The sequence below is a fragment of the Ischnura elegans genome, chromosome 1, assembly GCF_921293095.1.
Source record: "Ischnura elegans chromosome 1, ioIscEleg1.1, whole genome shotgun sequence".
Classification (NCBI taxonomy): Eukaryota; Metazoa; Arthropoda; class Insecta; order Odonata; family Coenagrionidae; genus Ischnura; species Ischnura elegans.
This window is the reverse complement of record NC_060246.1, coordinates 121,824,440-121,849,385: the sequence shown is the minus strand read 5'-3', so window position 1 is coordinate 121,849,385 and position 24,946 is coordinate 121,824,440. Positions and strand designations below refer to the sequence as shown.

The following is a 24,946-nucleotide window of genomic DNA, read 5'->3' as shown; positions in this document are numbered from 1 at the left end:
CTAATGATAATGATCTCTATCTACTATGCAGCTCAGAGAGCAGTATTGAACCTCCCACCAACATTTGCTCAACCGCCAATGCCACCTGATCACCCAGTTACGGAGCAAGATAGACAAGCTCAGGCCCAATATGAGCAATGGCTAAGTCAACAACACCAGGCTGTGAGCACCCAGCTAAAGTACTATGAAACTGAAGTCAATAAACTTCGCAAAGCCAAAAAGGTTGGTGCTGCTGATTATAATTCATAAAATTAAAAGAAATGTGCTTTTTATGGTGTTAATAGGATCATGTGAGTCATTCCTATTTCAATAAAGCTATGACAATTATTATATTTCAGTCCTTGAATAGCAAACAGCGGCAGCTAAGAAAGACTGGGCAAGAGCTAGGGGAAGGAGATGCAGCAGAGCTGGAGCGAATAACGCGGGAGCAATCAGGTTTGCAAAAGCAATTGGAACAAGCCAGGAAGCAGACCCGTCAGCATGGAATTCTTATACAGGTATGGTTATGCAATTATTTTTCTCTCCGCCTACTTTCCTAGGCATTTATTCAGTAGTTTTGCCCTGTAGGTCCTTGTTCATGTGGCAAAGGTGAGTTTAGTCCTCCGCAAAAGACATTTGAAAGATTCTTTTGTTTAATTAGCTGATCCCTTTTTATGTTTATTTTTGATCAATGCTAATTTTTGCTTTGTTGGAATGCTGTCTTCTTTGTAAATAGTTTCTACTTTTATTATTCTTGACGTGCCTTACATGGTGTACAAACCTTGTAACTCAATCGCTGGGCAAATAAATATATTATTATTAGAGATGGGTCGAATAGCAGATTTCTCGAACTCGAATATCGAATTTGAATATTAAATCATTGCTCGAATATTCGAATACCTCGAATACTAAATGATGAATGCTGGAATGTTTGACTCGGTTGCCTATGCAGCAGGCAACACAAGATTTTGGGGAGTAATTTTGATTTCCTTTAAAGGATTCGAACAGGAATTTAGCTGATTAATGGAATATTTTAATTCTATGGAAACAATTGGGCATATAATTAATTCAACTAACATCGCTTTACCCCCACTCCTGCTGCCAAGTACTAGCTGACAATCTCAGGCATTTTGTAAAATACAAGCTCTTCTCCACCGGATTTTCTTCAATTATTTTCAGTCCATCTTTGGGAGTTCTCACGAGATAAGAAGATGAATTGGAATTGCTATCAGGGGGAAACCAAATATCCTGAGAAAATATCCCTTCATCTGGGACTGTAACAATAAAGATTTGTAGCACCACTCATAAATTGTAACTTGATATATGCTTTCGGAAAAAAATACCACATCAACTTCCGAGAAGCTCTGCTGCTCATATCGAGTCTCGCCAGAATGCCAAGCCTCCGTCCTATTTTGACATTTATTTCCTCGCGTAAAATGCTTGAATAAAGTCAGAAATGCGTCGCGTTTGGTCTTATTTCTATTTTTCTTGCGTAACTTGATATTTTTTTCGAAGCTAAGGTCTTCGTAATATAATCCCTGCGCGATCGAGCTGGGACCTTTTTTTATTTCGGAGAAGAGGAAAGCCTCAGAGGGGGATAGTGGATCTTGGGAAATGCGCTAATGTTACTATCCCACGGTACTCATGCAGCAGTTGAGCTCCAGAAATGGGGAACTTCGAAGCAGGTAGGCAGAAAAAGGCCTGTGTGTTAGAAAAGGGGGGTAGTGAGACACGTCTTTATTGTTCTCGTGTAACTTGATATTTTTTTCGAAGCTGAGGTCTTCGTAATGCGATCCCTGCCCGAGCGAAGACCTTTTGTTTGATTTCGGAGAAGATGAAAGTGTCAGAGTGGATGAGGCGAATGCTGAATGGAGGGGGATAGCAGATCGTGGGGAATGCGCCGATGTTACTATCCCACGGCACTGGAGTTTCCTGGTGGGGGAAACCGGGGATTTTCGGATTTTTTCACTCGGATCAATTTATGTTCCCCACGTCGAACTCTTTTCACCGCTTTGACCCGCAAATTTGATGTAGTTTGTCAACTTGCCTATAACGGCGCTGCATGCACTAAAAGACTTGAGTTCTGTACATTTTTCCGAGTCAACTACCAACGACGTGCATGCGACAGTGTACGACGCGAAATTCAAAGTATTCGAGGTATTCGAGGCGGTACTTTTCGCATAACTATTCGAGACCTCGAATATCGAATACTTCCTAGTATTCGAGTATTCGCGGATACTATTCGCACATCTCTAATTATTATTATTGACCAGGTGTGAATCCTGAAAAATCATCATCATTAAAAAAATTCTGTTGAAGCAAGTTTTTAACTATATCTCATCTTAGTGCTGTTTTTTTCTAACAAGGCTGCCTTTCATGATTCATAGTGATGAAAAAAAAATTTACAGGATTATCAGAACAAACAGCAGAAGAGACAGCAGCAGTCAATGATTGCAAGTGCTGGAGTCACTCCAGCTGGAGCCCAATCGCATGGCCAGATCCTCTCTCAGCATCACTCACCCCTCGGACCGCCTCAGTCCTCAGCATCATCCCCTTTGAGCCAAGGCCCTGGACAGAACAATTCAGTAACTCAGACTCCTCAATCTCCTTTGACCCTGACCTCACCATCACCATCACCTATGATGGCATCAATGCAGCAACCTTCCCAGTCGCCTTTGCATAGTCCGATGGCTCATAGCCCTGGAACTGGTACCCAGATACCTCCATCATCCCCTCACAGCCTCCAGCCATCTCCACGAATCAGCACTCCACTCTCCGGAAGTGCTGGTGATGAGGCTAGTCCTTTCAGTCCTGGTTCTGGTCAGGAAAATCTGAGGTCCATGCCTTCTCCGCAGCAGCAGCAATCACAGCAAATGAGTGTCCGTCAAGGCATTGTCCAGCGGCAGTCCATTCCAGGTTCTAGTCCGGGACCATCCAATAACCTGTATGGTGACCATCGAGGTACGCCTCAGTCGCAACAGTCTCAGCAATTTTCCGGAGAGCAAATGGCGAGGTAAAATTCTTTTTCTTCCTCTTATGATGGTGTTGTATTTGTTTTAATTTATTAGAATATTTTTTCTTTATATTTATGGAGTTATCTAATTTTATTTCATTTACATTATCATGATACTCCATCAAAGTATTTATAGTTGTTAAACCTTGAATAGCTATGGCCAGTGCGTCCGCACTGTCCGCACAACTGCGCAAAATGAGTGGGTATGAATTAAATGAGTCTCGAGTGTCCCTCTAAGCAGGCTTCTTTCATAGAGTACTCATTTGTGTACCTCAATGTACTCATTCTTCAAGTGATTCTTAAATTGGCCCTCTTCATGCTAACTCTTTGAGCTGCACTCTTTGTGTAGCTCAGCTCATAGCCCTGGGGCGGAATTCTGTACACCGTACCGACGATTGTCGGTGTCGGTAAGCCGGTCCTACTGATAAGTCTCGGTACGAGTGATTCAGGTGACACGTTTTACCGACGATTGTCGTTATCCCACCGACAGTTGTTGGTAAAACCGTCGGTACATACCGATGATTTCAAAACCCTCGGTAGGACCTACCGACACTTTTTAAGCAACATGGCGGACTTTTGTTTACACTTTTCGGCCTAAGCTGACGATTTTAAATCATAATCTACGACGCTAGATCCGTGGAAGCACTCTTATAGTATGTTATTTATAATAAAAATGATTGATTAAACACTTGAAACGTTAAATTTACGTAGTGGGAGCAGTATTTAACTTTGCCAATGTTACACGTATATTACACTATGCGTTCCAATAGCGTAAGGTATTTTACATTATACATATTCCGTCATTTTAAGTATGTAACGTATTGCTTTCCTTTTAAATTACTCACAACAAGACACGATAGGTATCTATTGTTGATTGGTAAGGTTTGGATCCGAAATTAATTTATATTTTCAATAAAAATGAATGCGCTGCTATAAGGTATTGATTAATACAAGCCACATCGTAAGAAATTTTGTTCGCAGAGTAAATAAATATCGTAAATATCTCACAAAGCAGTGATCAACTCTTTTTAACATCTTCGCGGGCTGCCGAGTATCATATGGCGTTTTCGGAGCCTCATTTGTTTTATGCAAAGAAACTAGAAATATGATTGGTCGAGGCGCCTAGCCTCGCGTGCGGGTGCCACTTTTGTACCGACAAAAGCATTACGTCACGAAATTGACGGTTGCACCGACAATCTGTCGGTAGCGGCGTTTTGTGAATCTAACGGTGCAACCTGTATCCGTGTACAGAATTCCGCCCCTGGAACTGGTACCCTGATACCTCCATGATCCCCTCACAGCCTAGCGAGTAGTCCAGCATCTACCAAGAGGCCTGATAATCCACCAACTCCATGAACTCCCCATACTCCTTATGGCCCACGGTACACTAAGGCTTTCAAGTTAGGGTTGGCTCGTATGAGCAATTTCTGCTGCTAATTGTGCTATTTTCATACAAGAATTCATTTGGAAATGGAAAAAAATATGGTTAGTTATGAACACGTCTCATTTGTATCAACTCCATGCATTCTGAAGAGTGGACCTAATTCACAAGTCCCCACACACACTTGAGGAGAACTTGACTAAATATGTAAACAGCCGACTACAGTACTCTTTCTTATGGTGAATGCCACGGAAAATACTCGGGCCCAAGTACTGAAGCAGGGTCTCCTTTGGGGCAGGGAGGGAGTGAGCCTACTGCTTACTGGGTAAGAGCAAGGCTTTCTAACCCCAACCCCCAATCTTTCCAGCAGGCGACCTATCCTCTACCAATCTGAGATGCATGGCTGACTAAGTATATCCTGATAAACAAAAATAGCCAAAGAAGATGAAACACTCTTTTTAAGGTAGTACAGAAATGCTGGAAATGCTTCATGTTAAAGTTTCTCAATGATGTTGTGAATATCCAAAAAGTTAATTACACGGTACAAATGTTTCTTGTCATCTTGCAAAAATGCATTTTGCAGGAAATGCATATCCTGGCAATCATGTTCTGATTTAACATGCTGTACGCAATTAAATATGTATAGCATATCAAGTCCTTTGATCGAAAAGTATTATCGAAATATGCCAGGGATGCCCCTCCTTCATCTGCAGCAGAAGCTATTCATTCTATGGCTAAAATATCCTGAATTTTAATTGCATATGATTATGAGTAAAATTTACTTTCATTTTTAATTTATTAAATATAAAATTTTCTTTGTAAACATCAAAAAATATTAGAGTAAAAAATTTGAAACTCAATGTAATACAACTCACTTATATCTAAGAATTCTTTTCCTTGGGTTCAAGAGTTGAAAATGAAAATTTTTGATCTGCAATTTTTTTTCCTATACCCTTTGAAATAGAAAGTGATTAGAAAAGAATTATTGGAAAAATAGTGAAAATAGAGAATAAAGTAAGTATTTACAACACCAATAGCACAAATTGGTGGAACTTACCTTGTAAAAAAGCACACACATTATCTGAGGGTGCTAGTGTCTTAGAAAAGCTCAAAAATAGAACTGATCCGTATGTGTCATTGTCTGAGAAGCTACTACGGACATCCTTAAAGATCCAAGACCGCTAAGCTAAGGGGAAGCGAAGAACAGAGCTTTCAAGATTGCTGCTGCCATCAGTCAGTTGTCATGACACTTGGACCTGGGCAGAGTCCGGTCTTAAAATGTTAAAATTAAGTCAATGGATCCCTGTATGAATAGTGGTAGTAAGACTTGACTTCAGAACTCAGTTGATGGATTCTATATCACAGCTTAATTTGAATAATTGCATCATAAATCAAACATAAACATGGTTCACTTTCGGAGATTAATTTTTTTGGTTTGGCATCTTTTGACACAACAATGTCATAATGGGGTACGTAATTTTGAAATCCAAATTCCGCATGATTAAGGTTGAAACCATGGAACTAATTTCACTGTTTTTAATTGTTTGGGAAACTTTTAATTTGGGATGATATTTTAAAACAGTTTTTGAAAGCACACACTTATTTTTAAATTGTTCTGGAAGATTAAGCGCTTGGCTCATGAAATTATTTCTTTTCTTCTGAAGTTTGGAAATCATGTTTTCCCTCTGAAAAAAATTGAGTGATGGGTAGAATATCAATTCATAAATTTGATGGAATCTAGGGTCCATCTATATGTTCTGTTTAATCTGGAATCCATGACTTATTTCATATTTGGCCTAAACTTGGGATCCCTGTCCCTCCCTCTGTAAAATATAGAGGGGTCAGCTGAAGAGGATTGAAACTGAAATACAGGCATTTCATAGAATTGGATCTAATAATTGAATCTTATCTTGATTTTGTTCTGTTATGCTTTTCCTATTTTCTGTCATAGGGTGCATCAGATGAATCAACGCTTCATTGCTCGTTCACCCATGGGTGCCGATGGGCATATATCCCGACCCAGGTTGCCTCCACCTCCTTCTCCAGGTCTAGCTACTAGTCCATCTGCTTATGGCCAGCAAATTCAGCAGCAAATGTCTCAACAACAGGGAAGGGGAGGGAGCATGGCCCATTCCCCATCGCCAATGGGAAGTCCTCAGGGCTCCATGGGAATGGGTGGTGGTGGTGTTTCACCTATGAGACGTCCTTCTGGTGGAAGTGTCGCGGGTAGCCCAGTATCTACCGAGAGGCCTGATAACCCACCAACTCCACGAACTCCCCATACTCCTTATGGCCCACCGCATACACCACAAGGAAGTGATCAGGCTTCTAACAATGAGCAAGGACAACACCAGCAACAGCAAGTGCCACTGCAACAACATATTCAACACCAACTTATGATTCAAATGCAGCAGCAACATCTGCAGCAGCAACAACAGCAGCAGCAACAACAGCAACAGCAGCAACAACAACAACAACAACAACAACAGCAGCAGCAGCAGCAGCAACAACAACAACAACAACAACAGCAGCAGCAGCAACTACAGCATCAACCACAACAACAACAGCAGGGACCCAACCACCAAGCTCATATGCAAGGTAGACAGCCTGGTGAAGGTGCTGAAGAGGATGGGGTTGAAGGAGGAAATGGTGCTGCAGCTGGAGGTGGTGGGGAACAGAGGGTTGTGGGCAACAATGGTGGTGGTGGCGGTGGCGGAGGGAATGCCAATGTTATACCATTCATCCCCCCATTTGGACGCTTTGGTCATTTCAAGTTAGGTTTGCGTGGTGGTTCACCTATGTGGTCTGCTAGTTATCGAAAGGATGGGGCAAGGAAAGGCCCTAATCCCAATTTACCTCCTAGTACTAAAACTAGTTCCACCTCTGGCAGCTCCAAGGAAGCATCAGATAAAATTGCAACGTTGCCTCCCTTGCCTCCAGACCCCATCAGTGAAAACTCAGCTACAGATAATGGTAGTGGTGAAATTGACCCATCAATGCACATAGAGACCTCTGAAATTCCTTTGCCTGGTGAAAATGTTGTTGAAGCTGTTTTGCAGAGCAGTAAAAAGGTTGTTAGAAGTGATAATGCCATGACTTGCCATGATGTTCAACAAACTAGTACAGAGGAAAAAGATAGAAAAATAAGCCTTGATGAAGGGAGTGACAAAGCGGCTGGTGACATGGCATCTGATGTGGAAACTAGCGGTAAATCAGTGGTGGAGTCTACTATAGGAACCTGTGAGAAAGAGTGCCTTGATGAGGGCCCAGTGCTTCTTGTCTCGGAAGAACCCAAAGAGGAAAGCTTTGACCCTCTTACTATAGGAAGTGCACTTCCTGAGTCTGAACTTGATGGGATAGTTTCTGTCATAAATGAAAGCTCAACGGATCCATATATAAGTGGGGATCTTGGGAGAGAAGAGGTTATTTGCATTCCAGAAGAGTCTGTTATGGTAGCTGCAAATGTTTCAGTTGAGACCATAGATGGTTCTACTCCTCCTACTACTGTTGTCCATTCTCCTGGCAGTCTTCAGGTTGTTTCCAGCTCAGTTGAATTTGAAGAATGTGTAGAAACTTCTGTTGTTGTAGTCGTGGGTTCAGAGGATGATGAGGAAGTAGCTGGTGTGGGAGAGATGTTGGAAACAGTGGAAGTTACTGAGGAAGAAGTTGGTAGTGTTGGTGGGATGGAAATTGTGGTTGGAGAAAGTCAAACTGAAGATCAGGAGACAGGAAATAATGATTCCAAGGTGGAAGAAAGTGAAATTGCCTCCATAATGGAAGAGGATGGCAAAAATAGAACCTCTGTGTCTGTACCCAGTGGTGGAGCTAGCAAAGAAGTTAATAAAAGTGGTGGCCCACTTGCTGCATCTAAAAATCTAGATAAAATTAGCGGTCATGGGGAAAACGAAAATTCAGTACCTTCTAGTATTTCAAGTACTGGAGAAGTCAAAGGCAATGAAGTCAAATCATTCACTGTTGATGAAAGTGGAGATGGTGCTAGTTTGCAGCTATTTGCAGTGAGTGAAACTGCCATGCCTGTTGAAGGTGGTGATAAATCTGTATCAAAGCTAGTAAGTCAGTCTAAACTAGAGAGCCAATCAGAACAAGTGGTTGAGTATAAGGATGGTGACAAAAGTGATCTATTGATTGCCGAAAGGATGGTACCAGTTTCAGAAAATTCAGAAAATGCTCGTTCATCAGTTCGTTCTATTAGTGAAATGCGGGGAATGAGTAGAAAATTAGGCGAGTCACTGATTTCTTCTAACTTAGTAGAGCCTTTGATTGAGGATTCATCCAAAAGCATCACGGATGACAGTGAGCAGACCAGTACAATTTTGGGAATGACCTGTCCAGTTGATGAAGAAATGGTGAAAGGGAAAACTGCTGTGTCAGATGACTCTTGTGTCATGAAAAATATGTCTGAAGAAGATAAAAAGACAGATTTTGAGGACTCCCAGTCTGTTGATGCCCTGGTAGTTAAACTGGGATCATCACCAGATTCACCTCTTCGCGAAGAACAAACATTGACAGTTTTGCATAGTTTAAACCAAGATGATACTATAGAATTGCCTCCAGATGTCTTTAACATTCAAGAAATTGGGAAAATGTCTGTGTTGGAAGATGATGACATTTCTGATAGAGATGGCAGTGTCATAGTTGGTAACATATTTTCAGATGTCTTGGAGACAAAAATAAATTTGGAGCAGGATTTAGACAAAACTGATGAAAGCAAAGAGATGAGTGATAAGGACAGTTCTTTGATGAGTGATGACCTTAAAGTGGTCAGCTCTGACATTTCGAAAATGTTGGCAACGAATTCGCAAGTGGATTCTATCTCCAGTAAAAAAGCACTGTCAGGATCACCTCACCAAGGTTTAAGTGACAAAGAAGAACCTGGTAGCAGTATTACTTTTAAGGGTGATCCTCCTAAGCTGGAAGAAAAAGATAAGTATGATTCTGATTTTGATCGGTTTTTGGATAAAGACTTCAGAGCATCAAAAGAAAAAGCCTTGGAATCTGTAAAAGGGAAAATATCACCAGATGAAAAACCTATTTTCTCCAAATTAGGTAAACCCTTGGGTCAATCGAAAAGCGAATCATCAGGATTGAAGCATAGTCTCAATGTGAAGACCTCAATGCCTTTTGGAGAAAAAACTTATAGCCGCTCTGAATCAAAGAGTAGTGATAGTTGTGAACAGGAACCTTTTGCTCTTTTCACTCAAGACTTAAGAGTCAGCCAAATTCCTTTGCTCATGAATGAAACTCAGTTGCAGACTTTGTCTGAAATTTTTGATATTCACGATGATGAACCTACAAAACCGGTGGGTGATGAGAGGGACAGCAGTGGTGAACTAAGTGCCTTATGTTCCTCTAGGTATTCATCCTCTAAAAGTTCAGGGTATGTTGGAACATCTAAAAGTGAAAGTCATCTGAAGAGTGAATTGAAAGATAAAGATGTAAATAAGGTTGATGAGGTTGCTCAGATTGAATTATGGCTTAGTCAAGCACGATCTGAGGCTGAAAAAGCATCTAAGGAGGATTCAGCCAGTGCCCAGCAAGAAAAAACTTCAACAAAGGCTGAGATAAGCAAAGAATCTGATGCTTCCACTAAGCATGGTGAAGATCATAATGTAGGAAGTAGTATCTCTGTTAATTTGACATTGAAAGCTGAATCCGAAGCCAAGGTGTTAGCGGATGTAGGTGAAGTTCATGCAGAGGTGGAAAAGAGTGATAATCAGACCGGTCGGAGTAATACAGATTCTGAACTTAGTCAACCCTTTTCTAAGGAAGGGACAATCACATCATCTAGCCATGAGAAACTGAGCAAAGTGCATCACACTGTTAGTGTGTGCAATGAGCATGAAGGTGTTAAAAGTGAAGATGCTCAGTCTGCTTCTGAAAAGGCAGTTATAAGTCAGCATAAGAATGATTCCCCATCTACTTCATCTTCTTCTGTGGTCACATCTGTAACAGAATTGAAAGAAGTAAGCATGCCTCCTCTACCTCAAACGAGTGAACTTCCTCCATCGAGTATACATCAAGCCAATATTGGTATACCTGGAACTAGTCGTCCATCTCTGATAACATATCGTGCCCGAACTGAGCCATCAATATCTCAGTTACGCCCACTGCTATCTGGTGGAACTGAAGTACCTGCATCAACTGCTCCATCAGTTCTACCAGCTACTGTTGTTGCCACTCTAGTTGCTGATGCGGTAAGTGCTGCTCGTTTGCCTTATCCTCCTGCACGAGGGGTGGCTCTGGTTCCTAGTTCATCGTCATCTGGTATTCCTGGTGATTCGAAAGTAGCTGCATCCTCGGGTGTTGGAACTGTTGGGCCAGCTCGAATGTCCACTCAGTTTATTACTAGTCTTAGCCAGCAACAGCAGTATCCAGGTGTGAATGCAAAGGGAATTGTTTCCGCCAGAAGTAATGAGGACAGTGGGATTAAACAACTTCCTCCAGGAACAGCTCATCCTGTGGTTGGTGTCGTATCAAGTACCACTGTTAGTTTGGGATCACGTATGTCAGTTGGAGATATACCACCTACCCAAGATTATAGACTGAGTGGGCCAGCCCATGAACTACAGTTTATTTCAAGAGTTTCGCAATCGTCACTGCCTGTGACATCTCATTCATTGGTTGTGAGTCGTGATAATACAGCTCAGGTTAGTCTCCCTCCTAAAGACAAAGCTTCTAGTGAGACATCATTGCTTTCACAAACTCTGTCATCCTCTAAATCTGATGGCCCCTCTGGTGTCACATTTTCCCCTTGCAGTAGTTCTACCTCACCTCTTTTCAGTGTATCTTCTGGATATCAATCTACTCCGGCATCAAGTAATGTAAATACCTTGAATGTGCTGAGTTCTTTCATGAAACGAGGTGCTTCACCCTTGGTTAAAGTTGAAAATTCAGAAACTCAGACAGTGAAAAAGGAGCCACTAGAAACAGAGGCATCCTCTTCTGTTAGAAATGTGTCCACATTGACTGTAAGTCCATCGTTCAAAGGAGGTGTGTTAACTACAGTTGCATCTGATGTGGTAGGAATTAAGGAAGAGAAAGAGGAAGTGCGTCCATCTGTGGCATCTAGTGCTAAATTTCCTCTCCCTCCTCCCCCAAGAACTGATTCTCAGAATGTTTTACTGAAGCAGCTCTTGCAAAATAGTGTTTGTGCCAGTCAGCATCAGTTAGGTGGTGGAGGACTTGGCTCTATTGGAACTCCTTTATCAAAGCAGTCCTTGTCTCACACCCAGTCACAGTCTTCCATGGGGTCATGTAGACCTATCCCTACCACTCCTGCACCATCCTCAGGAGGTCCATTATTACCTGTAGTGCCTTCATTAGAAGCCCAGCTTGCCCGACCAGTGCCTCCTACACCATCATCTCTTTTACCTCCATTGTTACTGGCTGATGGGCCACCACGTACATGTACTCCTTTGACAACAGTTTCACATAGACAACCTACTCACTCTTTGCCCATTAGAGGACCTGTCACCACTTCTTCAGCTTTCCAGATCAGATTTGGGCCAAGACAAATGATACCTCGGGGTACTTCACCTCAGAACACCTCTCAGCAGGGGCCACCGGAACGTAGACTGTCCTCTGGATCACCTCAAGGTGGTCTCAGCAAGGAGCCTCAGACCTCTACAGTTAGTGCCTCCATACAAACAACTAGAAGCATTCAAGTGGTGTCCAAAACAGAGGAAGTTAATGTTCCAACATCTATAGTTATGTCTGTTCATCCTGAAAATTTGAAGATGGAAGTGGAAGATCCTGGTGGTAACCTGCAGTTGAGAGGGCAACAGCCATCTCATACTATTGTACAGCAGCAACCAGAACAATTTTTAGTTCGTGATGACCAACATCAACAGCTTATAAGACAGCAGCAACTTCAGCAACAAGATCTTCAGCTGAAGCAGTCTCAGAAAAAACAAATGCAAATTGCCCAAATGCAAAAGATGCAGCAGGTTGTTGCTTCTTTGCCTTCTCAAGTTTCCAGACATCAAATCAGTGTAAGCCAGTTATCTCAGACTCACTCTAGTGCTACTGCTGCTGCTGCTATTATTAATAAGCAGTTGCAAACCCAGCAACAGCTAATGAAAAGCCAACAAATTCAAAGTCCGCAGCAGACACCTCAGTTGCTCGTTAATCAGCAGCTACATGCACAGCAGCAGTCACAGCCTCAGCAACATGTCCAATCTCAGCTGCAGATTCAAACACAGCAACAGATTCCGTCTCAACAGCTGGTCCAAACACAGTTGCAGATATCAGCTCAGCAGCAGGTGTCAGCTCAGCAGCAGATATCAGCTCAGCAGCAGATTTCAACCCAACAGCAGGTATTAGTTCAGCAGCAGGTTTCAGCTCAGCAGCATATGTCAGCTCAGCAGCAGGTTTCAGCTCAACAGCAGGTTTCAGCTCAACAGCAGGTTTCAGCTCAACAGCAGGTTTCAGCTCAACAGCAGGTTTCAGCTCAACAGCAGGTTTCAGCTCAACAGCAGGTTTCAGCTCAACAGCAAGTGTCAGCCCAACAGCAAGTGTCAGCTCAACAGCAAGTGTCAGCTCAGCAGCAGATGTCAGCTCAGCAGCAGATGTCAGCTCAGCAACAGATGTCAGCTCAGCAGCAGATGTCAGCTCAACAGCAGATGCCAGCTCAGCAGCAGATGTCAGCCCAACAGCAGGCATCAGCTCAGCAGCAGATATCAACTCAGCAGCAGATATCAACTCAGCAGCAGATATCAACTCAGCAGCAGATATCAACTCAGCAGCAGATATCAACTCAGCAGCAGATACCAACTCAGCAGCAGATATCAACTCAGCAGCAGATATCAGCCCAGCAGTCGACTCAAACTCAACATCAGATTCAATCCCAACAGCAGATTCCAAATCAGCAGCTGCTGCATGGTCAGCAGGCTCAGCCAATCCAAAAGCATATGCCAACTCAACAGTTGCTTGGCCAGCAGCCAAATTCTGCAAAACAGCCACAGGCAATGCAGCAGTCACAGCCACCCAAGCAGTTATCTCAGCATCCCCTGTCTGCTCAAACTCATCTCCCTCAATCCACTCAAACCCAACAGCCTAGGCCAGTTAGCAAGCCTCAATCCCAGCAAACTAAAGAATTAGTACCTGAATCACCAGAAGACAAAAAGATTCCAGTAGCTGCTCAGACAGAGGGGAAAGAAATGGTGAAGGTAGAGGCCAAGTCAGAGGAAATGGAGGGACAAGAATCAAGTACAGATAAAATTCCTTCAGAGCAGTCTGCCTTAGGTAATAAATAGCATTAATGAAGCCCATTTCAATTGTATGAATGGAATCATATAAAATTAATTGTTCCCTTTGTCTTTCAGATGCAAAGAAAGCGAAACGGCGGCAATATCAGCAAAAAAGAAGGCAAAGTGTTGGTAAAGAGGGTAGTGTTCCCAAGAAAAGAGCAAGGAAAGCAAGCTCAAATGTAAGTAACTTTATTTACCCTAATTTTAGTTCTTCTTGGAGAATGTTAATAATTCCAGGTTGAGGTTGTTAGCTATTTAGTTCTCTGAACACATGAGTGAGGGTTGAGAATTTTTTAGGTTTTTTCAATTGGGTTATAGTTTGATTGCTACGTGTAGCTTAATCTGCCATATTCATCTGATTAAGTCAAAACATTGTATGCACTCCAGACCTACCAACACAAATTGTCATTGAAACAATGTTATCCTTTAATGAAATTGTTCTGATAGCATTGTTCACTCTGCCTTAAAGTTTCTAATTCTATGGTTTTAAGACGCGACAAGAAATATTAACTTCAAACTTAGTGAAGCAAATACACACATTTAATTTCCTACTCAAGATAGCTTTGTATTCATCAGTATACAGCTAATATATTATTTTTATTCTTCCTCATTTTTACAGTCTGAAGCTGGCACACAACTGGGGGGATCTAAGGTTGAAGAGGATCATGACAGTTTTGTTGAGGGTGTAATGACTTTGTTGCGTTCAACATTGCCACCAATGGCTGTGACAGAACCTGAACTGGGTCGAAACATGGCGGTTTGCCCCATTTTCGGTTCTGGCGACTTGTCAAAGCTTGGGAAGAGAGGATATAACACGAGAACTGGGGAGTTGAATGGCGAGTATGGAAGAGCTGCCATTACAGGTGTTGCAGATCATTATGATACACGGCCATTTGGCCCCCAATCACCTCTTCCCATCCTACCTCAGTCCTCCCAGCAAAGAGGCTTTTATGACCAGGAATTTGCTGCAATAAAGCTGGATGGTGATGGTGAGTTCAGAGATTACAACCAAATCCATATATTGTTTATTGAAGAAGAAACAGATATTTATTTTTAGATCTGTTTTGGAGCACCATATTTCTTGCTCCAAGCTCCATTCTCTTTTTGGTGATAGTGGCTTTAATTCATTTAAAAAATAATCTTTGCAAGTACAGCACACTGCCGATTATCTGGGCTAATGATGGGGAGAGGCGGCATGAATAATCGGAAAACACGGATAATCCAATTCTTACTTTGATTTCCTGTAATTTTCATAATTTACCTAAATCAAACAATCAATCATTACTTATGCACAGTGCGTATTATTTTAGATTGCTTTCCGTAATCGATAAGCGCTTTCTCTTCCTGACTGTGATCTTTTTCGTGGTGATAACAAGATTGTACTTGGATACTGCTTCATGTAATACCTGGTTCCTGAAAACCACGCACCCGTGGCTGCGAGGTCACGATTCAGAAAAGTTGTTTACAAGAATGCTTCGAAGCCATTACAGGACAACTGGAACTGCAATGAAAGACACCATGACGAGTAGTTGCATATCGCATAAGTTGCCCGGGATGCAAATGCTGCGGGATGCGGATCTGTAACCACTGAATGTGATCCCACCACGATGCTTGGAAAAGAGGATCACGGAACTCCTGTGAAGGCAACGGGTGCACTATTACGCTATCGTGTGGTAGTGGTTATAGAAAATTAGGACTTCAGGCAAATAGAGTAGTTTCCTTCACCAAAGAAAACGAAATGCATTGATTGGGATTCGTTACCTACCATTAGTGTACTCATGATATACAAATTATTTGGTTCTAGAAATCCCAGTTTAGATGGATGGCAACGATCAATTTTAACCTCATTTGAAAAAGGCCAGATTGGCACCCATGCGATTCCACTCCACGTGACGTCACAGGGACCTAGTTTCTACACGAGAGGATAGGAATTTTACATCGTCTGAGATTACCAATGCATGCATGAGTCACAGAGCTCCGGGAAACATCTCTTAATAATCACTTATTAAAATTGTCTAAGGTCGGAAAGTTTACTTCGTTTGATAAGGTAGTAATAATCCATATATAAGGGTACTCTGTTACCTGCTAGCAGCCTGCGTCGTATCAGCCTCGCCTAAAGGTCACCTCACAGGGCGGCAGCGGGAACCAGAAATACGTCATACGGACTTTTCCAATCATTCCTACTTAGCCGTCGCTTTTTATCGCACTTGAAAATTTTCACATTTCGTTTAATTGCGAAAAATAGATATTGTCATTCGAAAATCTAAAAGCGTGAAATGGGTACTCCAGGAGCATTTCGATTTAGGCTATAAAAAGTAATAGGAAAGCACCCTATTGTCTATGCAGGCCCCCAATCACCTCTTCCTCTATGACTCATGATATCTCAAATTCCACTTCCCCCGCTGCTTTCACTTCTATTATTCCATTCCTCTACAGTTTGGCTGTGACTGGTAACGGTGTAAACATGCCCGAGTGCAACGAAATCTCTGGTTCCCTTGGGCCGTATTCAACCGCATGCATAGTTGTGCATTTGCGATTTAAAATATACAATCTTATATCCTAAGTAACATTTCTCTGAATTTACAAATGATTACCCATTAAAGAATGTTCTGAAATTAATCGAGAGTTTTTCCCGCCGCTGGTCATCTTCTACAATGCTAGAGCAGACGTCCAAGTAAACTTGAAACATCACTTGTCACCAAGTGGATAAAATAATTCTACTTTAATAAGGGATCCAGATGAAATAATTAGCCCACTGTAGCATTGTCTTTAAAAAAATGGAAATACAGTGAAACCTCGATTTTTACATTCCCCCATTATACATTTTCCCTGATTTTGCACCATTTTTATCAGGTCCCAATCAATACCGCCATTAAATAATGATACTCTATTTTACAATATCCTCAATATTGCACTTTTTGTAAGTGGTCCATTCAAAAGTGTAAAATAGCGGTTTCACTGTATCTTGGTTCTTTCGCGTCCTATTTTATTTTTTTATAAGATTGCAGAAAACTGCGGAAGATTGTGAACTGATACACGGATAATCCGCAACCCGGTTATATCGCAGCCGGATAATCGAGAGTCTGCTGTAATTGTTTTTGAGGATATACCTTAATTTTATTGCTCATAATCTCCCTTCATTTCATGGCAGATGGCCGTAAAGATCGCAGTGGTCGTGGTGGATCCAGGGATCGAGATAGTGGTACACCTGATACTATTATCAGCTCTTCATCTCCTGAATGTGTCATCCCTGAGTTGTCAATTCGATTTCCTGGTAAGTAGCACTATATATGCCCATACAATATTAATTTTTATTGATAATGCTTTTGTTTGTTTACTTCGCAAAACTGATACGGTAGAGCTCTGATTATCTCTAGTAATTAGTGGGTGGCTGTGTTGGAAGACTGTGGCTTTTTCAGTGAACTAAAAGAGACTACAGATGGAATATTCAAGAAGTTTGGTATTCTAACAAGAAAAATGATGTGTCTAAAATACTAATTATTCAACGAAGAGAGTAAAGCTCCATCTTTAAATGTTCCTCTCAGAACTAAATCTGTGCTAAAGAAATGGGTCCGAATCAAGCATACTTTACTGGACTATTCCTGCAAATATTAGGAAATTTCTACAGAAATTATAAAATGAAACTTTCTGCAGAGAACAAGTCTTTTTAAGTGAGGAAGTTTCATGCGTGAGGTTTTTTGGTAAGGGAGGGTGAAACCCTCCTCAATCAGCTCTGATGTTTCCAGGTTGCGATTACTCATTTTGAGGCAAGAAAATGAAGCCTAACAATTTTATTTGCAAGCAACACCACAGGTGATGTGCTACCTAAAGAGAAGCATGAATTTGCATTCTTGAATAATGTTTCCCATGGTTGAATATCGTGGTCGAATTTTTAGCATTTCTGGCTCTAAGCCGCAGGGTTGTTACCCTTGAGAAATTTTGGAATGATAAAACTAAATGTTCACAGAGAAGCCAATTTTCGAAAAAGTTGGCTCATTAACAGTTTTCAGGCAATTCATTTTATCACCTCTATACAAACCAAAATTGGAGATTGAAGAAATGAGATTCCCTAGGGAAGTTGTCCAAATTAACCTCATTATTAGGGATAAAATTTTCATGAAAGCATTGCAAAGACTTTACACCCTGTGGGCAGGGGTTCAAGTCCTGGCAGTGGCAGAAACTTGTCAGAGATGGCCCTATCCCTGCTTGAGTGTTGCATGAAGGGCACTTCTAGTACAACTCTCTGTCCAGCAGATGGGATGCTAAGCTGTGCTCCCCTTGGTGCCTTTTGTTACGAGCTGGCTAATGTCAACACAGGGTTTCTATTAACCATTCCCTCCCTACCCTTACCTCGTGGTGAAAATGACCTCAGCAGTCGGTTACCTCCTCAAAGTACCATGCCATAGATAATTCAGGATTTATGTGACCAGGATATCGTAAAATTAACATTTTTCCAGTCATTACTTGAAAACCTAGATAAGAGCCTAGAAAAATCTACCCTCTTTGAATGTCTGCTCATTATAAAAGAATATTCAGATGAAGTTTTTGCAAAAGTAGAAGGAATCAATCGGTAGGCCTTCTCTTTAGGCATCCTGCGAATACAGCGCTGGGACCCTTGACTCACAAGCCGTGCAATTTGTCTTCATGTAATGTTTTGGTTTCCTACTTCTGATGACAGCACCTGAAAATTTTTGTATTAAACTCGATCTAATGATGCTAAGCCATCCCTAAGTTTAAAGGAACTGTCGTATCTTTCATGCCTTGAATTTGACTTCAATGATTACATGACGACTGTGTTATGTGGATTATTCTCTGAGGGCATTCACTTTAACTCTTGTTCTGTTAAAAATAAAAGCTTTTTACCTTGCAGAGTGAAACCAATAGCTATTCAAGGTCCAAACATGTTTCATATAAAACCACTGAGAAACAAGAGGCGTCAGATTTGATCAGCATGCTGTTTAAGCAGCTTTCCCCTGCTCTATTCCTTTCTGAAGATGCAGGGTTAGACCGTGGAGTGAGACAACATATGTTGCTTTTACTTTTGTGTTGAATCGCCACCAACTTACGTGTATACAATAAAAACAATTAACTTTTTTATTTGATAACCTTGGAAGCCAACATTTTGGTACAGGAAAATTTTAGGGGCTCATTTGGGTGTTATTTTGCTGGGGCGACAGAAAACATAAGGTTGGCAAAATTCTAGAAAATCTTCCGTTAGAGATAGATATTCTGTAGTTCATTATTCTGGATAAACAATCATATACTTTAATTACAATTAATATAACTAGTAAACAGCTTTGCTAATTATTGAAAACTTATTTTTCTTCATTCGCATCTCCATGTAAAGTGTGCACAGCACTCATGCTTGTGTGTGTAAAATCTGTGCACCTGCTGGAAACCTCTGGGAGAACTGTGCACTACAAGTAGTAAAAATGAGATATTTAATGCAAGGGGATTGGAAAAATGTTACGTAACTGAGATCGTTGTATAAATGAAAAGTGTTATAATTAGAGATGGGTCGAATAGCAGATTTCTCGAATTCGAATATCGAATTTGAATATTAAATCATTGCTCGAATATTCGAATACCTCGAATTTCGAATACCTCGAATACTAAATGATGAATGCTGGAATGTTTGACTCGGTTGCCTATGCAGCAGGCAACACAAGATTTTGGGGAGTAATTTTGATTTACTTCAAAGGATTCGAACAGGAATTTAACTGATTAATGAATATTTTAATTTTATGGAAACAATTGGGCATATAATTAATTCAACTAACATCGCTTTACCCCCACTTCTGCTGCCAAGTGCTAGCTGACAATCTGAGGCATTTTGCAAAATACAAGCTCTTTTCCACCGGATTTTCTTCAATTATTTTCAGTCCATCTTTGGGAGTTCTCACGAGATAAGAAGATGAATTGGAATTGCTATCAGGGAGAAACCAAATATTCTGTGAAAATATCCCTTTGTCTGGGACTGTAACAATAAAGATTTATAGCACCACTCATTAATTGTAACTTGATATATGCTTTCGGAAAAAAATACCGCATCAACTTCCGAGAAGCTCTGCTGCTCATATCGAGTTTCGCCAGAATGCTAAGTCTCCTTCGTATTTTGACATTTATTTCTTTGCGTAAAATGCTTAAATAAATTCAGAAATACGTCGTGTTTGGTCTTATTCTTTTTTAAATTACGCGCACATAACTAATATTTCAATTCAATAAAGGTGTAACATCAATTGACGAAAGTCATTCTTAGACACCTTTTGTGCTAATACATGACTCATGCAGCGGTTGACCTCCACAGAAATGGAGAACTTCGAAGCTGGTAGGAAAAAAAAGGTCAGTGGGGGAGAAAAGGGAGGGCCGGAAACACGTTTCTATTGTTCTCGTGTAACCCGGTATTTTTTCGAAGCTAAGGTCTTCGTAATATTATCCCTGCGCGAGCTGTGACCTTTTTTTTATTTTGAAGAAGAGGAAATCCTCAGAGGGGTGGGCTAGTGCTGAATGGAGAGGGACACCGGATCTTGGGAAATGCGCTAATGTAAGTATCCCAAGGTACTCACACAGCAGTTGACCTCCAGAAATGGGGAACTTCGAAGCAGGTAGCCAGAAAAAGGTCAGTGGGTGAGAAAAAGGGGGAGGGCGTGAAACACGTTTTTATTGTTCTCGTAACTCGATATTTTTTTCGAAGCAGGGGTCTTCGTAATGCCATCCCTGCGGGAGCTGGGACCTTTTGTTTGATTTCGGAGAAGAGGAAAGCGTCAGAGTGTGTGAGGCGAGTGCTGAATGGAGGGGGATAGCGGATCGTGGGAAATGCCCTAAGGTTGCTATCCCACGGCACTGAGGTTTTCCTGGTGGGGGGAATCGGGGATTTTCGGATTTTTTCACCCGACCATTTTCGGTTCCCCTCGTCGAACTCTTTTCGCCGCTAAAATCCACGAATTTGATGTAATTCGTCAACTTGCGTAAAACGGCGCTGCGAGCACTAACTGACTACAGTTCTCTACATTTTTCCAAGTCAACTACCAACAACGTGCGTGCGACAGTGTATGACGCGAAATTCAAAGTATTCGAGGTATTCGAGGCGGTACTTTTCGCATAACTATTCGAAAACTCGAATATGGAATACTTTCTAATATTCGAGGTATTCGAGTATTCGCGGATACTATTCGCACATCTCTAGTTATAATTAAGATTGGAAATGCATGGGTTCATATGGGGTTATTCGCAGGACCAAAGAAAATTTGGTGTATAAGTGAGGTCATGGTATAACTGAGGGTCGTACATCTGAGGTTCTACTGTACATGCCTAGTAAATTTTTTTCACCAAATATTTAGACATCAGAAAAAGTCAGGGTGCCTTTACTCTAATTGTGCCCTGGATATTTTGTAATTATGTGACGATTTCAAAATAGCGTGCCAGTGGAATATTTTTTTATGCCCATGTTAATATTCAGCTGTTTGGAGTTTCTGAGGGTCACTTTAAATGCTTTGTGCTCATCAGAAATATTTAAATTGTTGTGCTGTGGCAAACATAATACTATTCATTCTTAATATTTCTTATCCTGTTCTAGGTTTGCGACTCATTGAAGATGAAGAGTCTGATTCTGAAGAGGAAAATGGCTGGGTCAGGAGACCTGTCTCTCCAGTCATCCCCTTAATTGCTCCTGTCCCAATACGTCCTAAGCCTGGTATCATTTTCAGGGATCCAAGTGATATGGTAAGTTTTTGCCAGTTATTTTTATATTATCTTTATTGAGTTCTGAGGAAAACTGCATACTTGCAACTGAGGAACTGACTTCTCATCAATTGCTAATAATCAGGGTGAACCCATCATCTGTTATTTCTTGACATTTTTTGATTTGTGCTGTTGGTTGAAATTTTGCTTGCCATATGTGCCACATTATTGTTCTTACGTGTTTTATTGTCTCTCATGCTTTTGGCTCCTGAATGGTTATAAATTATTGAAAAGAAATAAAAAAATTAACCTTTAAAATTTAGTATCTCAATATAAAGCCCATATACAATAATCAGTTACGAAATTCAACTTTTTTGGAGTTGTATAACTTGCCGTATGTTCTTAATCAAATATTTTGTTGGTATTGATTGGTGATGATATTCTTTTCAAAATATAATTGTTATTTGAACATTTTTCTTGCCTTTTGTTTCTTTCCAGGATAAGGAGAATGTTGGTGTGGCTAAAGGAGAGATGGTGATGTTGAAATCTAGATTTGGATCTTCCCCGCCAGCACCTCTGAAGGACTCTGGAAATGTGACTGTGACGCTAACTCTATCTGCATCAGCAGCAGAAGACATTGCTAGTGTGTTAAGAAATCTGGCTAATATACTTCGTGTGCCTGCTCCATCAGGATATCAGATAGTGGAACGGACAACTACTCCTCCAAGCCAAAAATTGGGTCTATACCGAACCAAAGGGAAAGATGGGAAAGAAGGTGGAGGTCAGTGTCTGTTTTTATTATGTAATATGTGCACTGCATTTTGCCTTGATCCTCTCTATCAATGTTTTAACTTGAAAATTGTTTTGGTAAGTGTAGAGCTCATTCCAAATGTTGCCAGCTACATTTGAGTTACACTTGTTGAAGGTAAATTGAATGGATGAGGAAGATACTTTGTGGAGATCCATAATGAGATATGAAGTGAAACTCTTTGCATCTCACTTGTTGAAGGGATAAAGGAAGTCCTTTGGGATTCTTTCCCTAGGCTACCTGCTTGCTATGTTGACAATCAAATAAGTCCTGTTGTATGGATTGTAGTTTGGGTTGTCTTAAGGCTTCGCCAAGATATAAACCTGATAACTTATCTGTCTATCTGTGGGCCAGTGCTGTCCACTTGGACATAATACTAACACTGTAAGCCAATGAGAACCAATGGAAAATACAGCATTATAGAATACTTCTTTAAAGAGCTTTTTTCTCTTTATCATATTTTTTTATTTGGATCTAATGTATAACGAGTGAAGATAGTTACCATGCACGTTATGCTTCTTCTTTATGATTTAATTGGTCACTAATGAAAATTTCTGGAGATCCAACAGCTAACTTAATAATAATAACGGATTTATTGTTCTTTGACACTGTCCATTAAGAACATATTGGGGTTATGACGTACAAAGGAGCTCATAATGTAAAATGTAAGGCAGAAGGAATTTCATGTCTTCTGAATAACTATCGATTCTGTGAAACCTCTTCATGTGGCACCTCCCTATCCTTACTTGATGTCCTCATGGTACCACCTAAAAGGGGAAATGTCTTCGTATTGTACCTCTTTGCTTTGTGAAACTTGGTACTAGTCTCCTCTCTGATGCATGTTTTAATTTGGGCATGACCCTGAGCTCACTACAATGAATGGAGTGTTACAATTTAGGAATCTAAAATGAGAGGAGATTTTTCATTTTTCTCTTTAATTCCTGGCATTCACTGGTAAGGAAATTGAATTCCAGGTATTCTTTTATGCTTATATTTTGAGTACTATTTTTGTTGCAGATATGGCCATAATACAAAGTATTTTAAATGGGGCTACCAAGTTTTGCCGGCATTGTGATGTAGTTATAATGAACAACTTAATTAAGAAAAAAGTGAGTGACTTACCATTTCTGTCACGAGATGACTTGGAGAGTGGTGATGACCTGTACTTCTGCAGTACCACCTGCTACATGCAGTTTGCTCTGACTCATCGCTCCAGTGTTTCTGAAGAAAAGGTTAGTGTTTTTGTCTGATAGTTGAAGAGTGCCACCTGATATGTACCCTGTTCCCCCCCCCCCCCCCCAATAGTTGAAAATTTTGCAAATCCAGAGTAGAGAGAAAATTTTTGTGATTTCTGAGGCATTCAATCTTCTTATTCATTTTAGGCTGCTACTATTGTTGACCATTTGTGTGACATTGTGAGTGGAAGACCTAAATCAAAACCTACAGAAAAAAGAGATACTCCTGGGAAAGAAAAGGTTGCCAGTGAGAAAGATGATGCGAAAGGGAAAGAAAAAGAGAAGGAGAAGGTTGTGGTGAAGGAGGAGATCAAGGAAGAAGAAAAGGAGGATGAAGCCCAACCGATGAGTGTGGATACCCCTGAAAAAGAAGGTGCCTCCAAGGTATGTTTCTCTTCATGTGGGGTGATGCGGAACTCCAGACAGGATATTTAACCTTCACTGGGTGATTTAGTTGCCACCAGGAGACAATGCTACTAGCTAGCATTTTCCGTGTCTTAGGTGGAAGTGAGATTTCTTAACTCTCATGTAAATGAATATCAGTAATGAAATCCAGTAATCCTTTTTGCTTCATTTAGTTTGAAAGTTATTATATGGTATTCACCACAGCATTAGTCTTCTCAAAATTAAATAAAATTGTGAGGTGTGGAGAAATTTTCTTAACTGATTCTTTGTTTGAAATGGAAGTGTAGTCCCTTGGTCAAGTATAAATCTCATAGTATAGTTACACAATGATTACTGATATGCCTTAGCTTGGGACAAAACCCTTTTTCTTTTCTTAACTAGTTCATGGAAAACTGAATAAAGTTTCACATGCTCTAACTTCACGAGTTGTCCATCAAGGTTATTTAACTTTTTACTTATTATTTCTTTTGGGACATGGTGAGAACATGACATGGCATGCTTCTTTTTGTGAACTTTCGAAAAGGGCAAATTCCCTATAGTGCAAATTTATTTCTGCTGAAGCATCAAAAATATGGCCCAGCCAAATCACTCAACCTTTCCCCTTCCTTGGTCAAATGTGAACCTTAATTGCTACCCAAGATGTTGTATGAAATATTAGGTTGATATTTTTGTATGTTTGTCCAGAGTCATCCAAAGCTGAACTGCCGTGAGCAATGCCTCTAATTCATCATGCTGTCAGAGTAGTCTAAATTTGTATGTATTTATCTCATCTTCTACACTTGTCTTTAAGTTTTGCACCCTTTCCCCCACCGATTGCATCATGCCGCATTCAATTCCATTGATAAAACCGAACGAATGTGCTTGTTTTATACATTTGCGAGTAATTTAATGGCATATATTATACACACGACTCTGAAGGTGTGCGACTACAAGTACAGGAGAATGATGGGAGGAGAAATTTTGACAAAGCATGTTATTTTACGACGATTTCTTAAAGAAACATTCGTACAAACTTTGCTATTACGAACCTCTGGTTTTTCGGTCCCGCAAACTACGTAATAAAACCAATCTAGAGGCTACTGTGTTTGGCATTGGCAAGTTTGTGTGAATTGAAATTTCAACCATCTGGTATTTGTGAAATAGCTTTGTGTTGTCATTTTTTCATGGATAAATGAT

The 24,946-nt window shown here is 40.7% G+C and overlaps 1 protein-coding gene across 1 annotated transcript in view; it reads left to right on the top strand.

Moving 5' to 3' along the window:
* Positions 1 to 24,946, top strand: part of LOC124163032 (histone-lysine N-methyltransferase 2C-like) — a 155,788-nt gene that overhangs the window by 111,788 nt on the left and 19,054 nt on the right. The window contains exons 43-53 of the mRNA XM_046539843.1: positions 32 to 222; positions 339 to 497; positions 2,388 to 2,992; positions 6,325 to 13,637; positions 13,718 to 13,821; positions 14,262 to 14,631; positions 16,794 to 16,916; positions 21,219 to 21,364; positions 21,821 to 22,103; positions 23,148 to 23,362; positions 23,513 to 23,749. Coding sequence (XP_046395799.1) covers positions 32 to 222; positions 339 to 497; positions 2,388 to 2,992; positions 6,325 to 13,637; positions 13,718 to 13,821; positions 14,262 to 14,631; positions 16,794 to 16,916; positions 21,219 to 21,364; positions 21,821 to 22,103; positions 23,148 to 23,362; positions 23,513 to 23,749 — 9,746 coding nt within the window. The remainder of the gene's footprint in view (positions 1 to 31; positions 223 to 338; positions 498 to 2,387; positions 2,993 to 6,324; positions 13,638 to 13,717; positions 13,822 to 14,261; positions 14,632 to 16,793; positions 16,917 to 21,218; positions 21,365 to 21,820; positions 22,104 to 23,147; positions 23,363 to 23,512; positions 23,750 to 24,946) is intronic.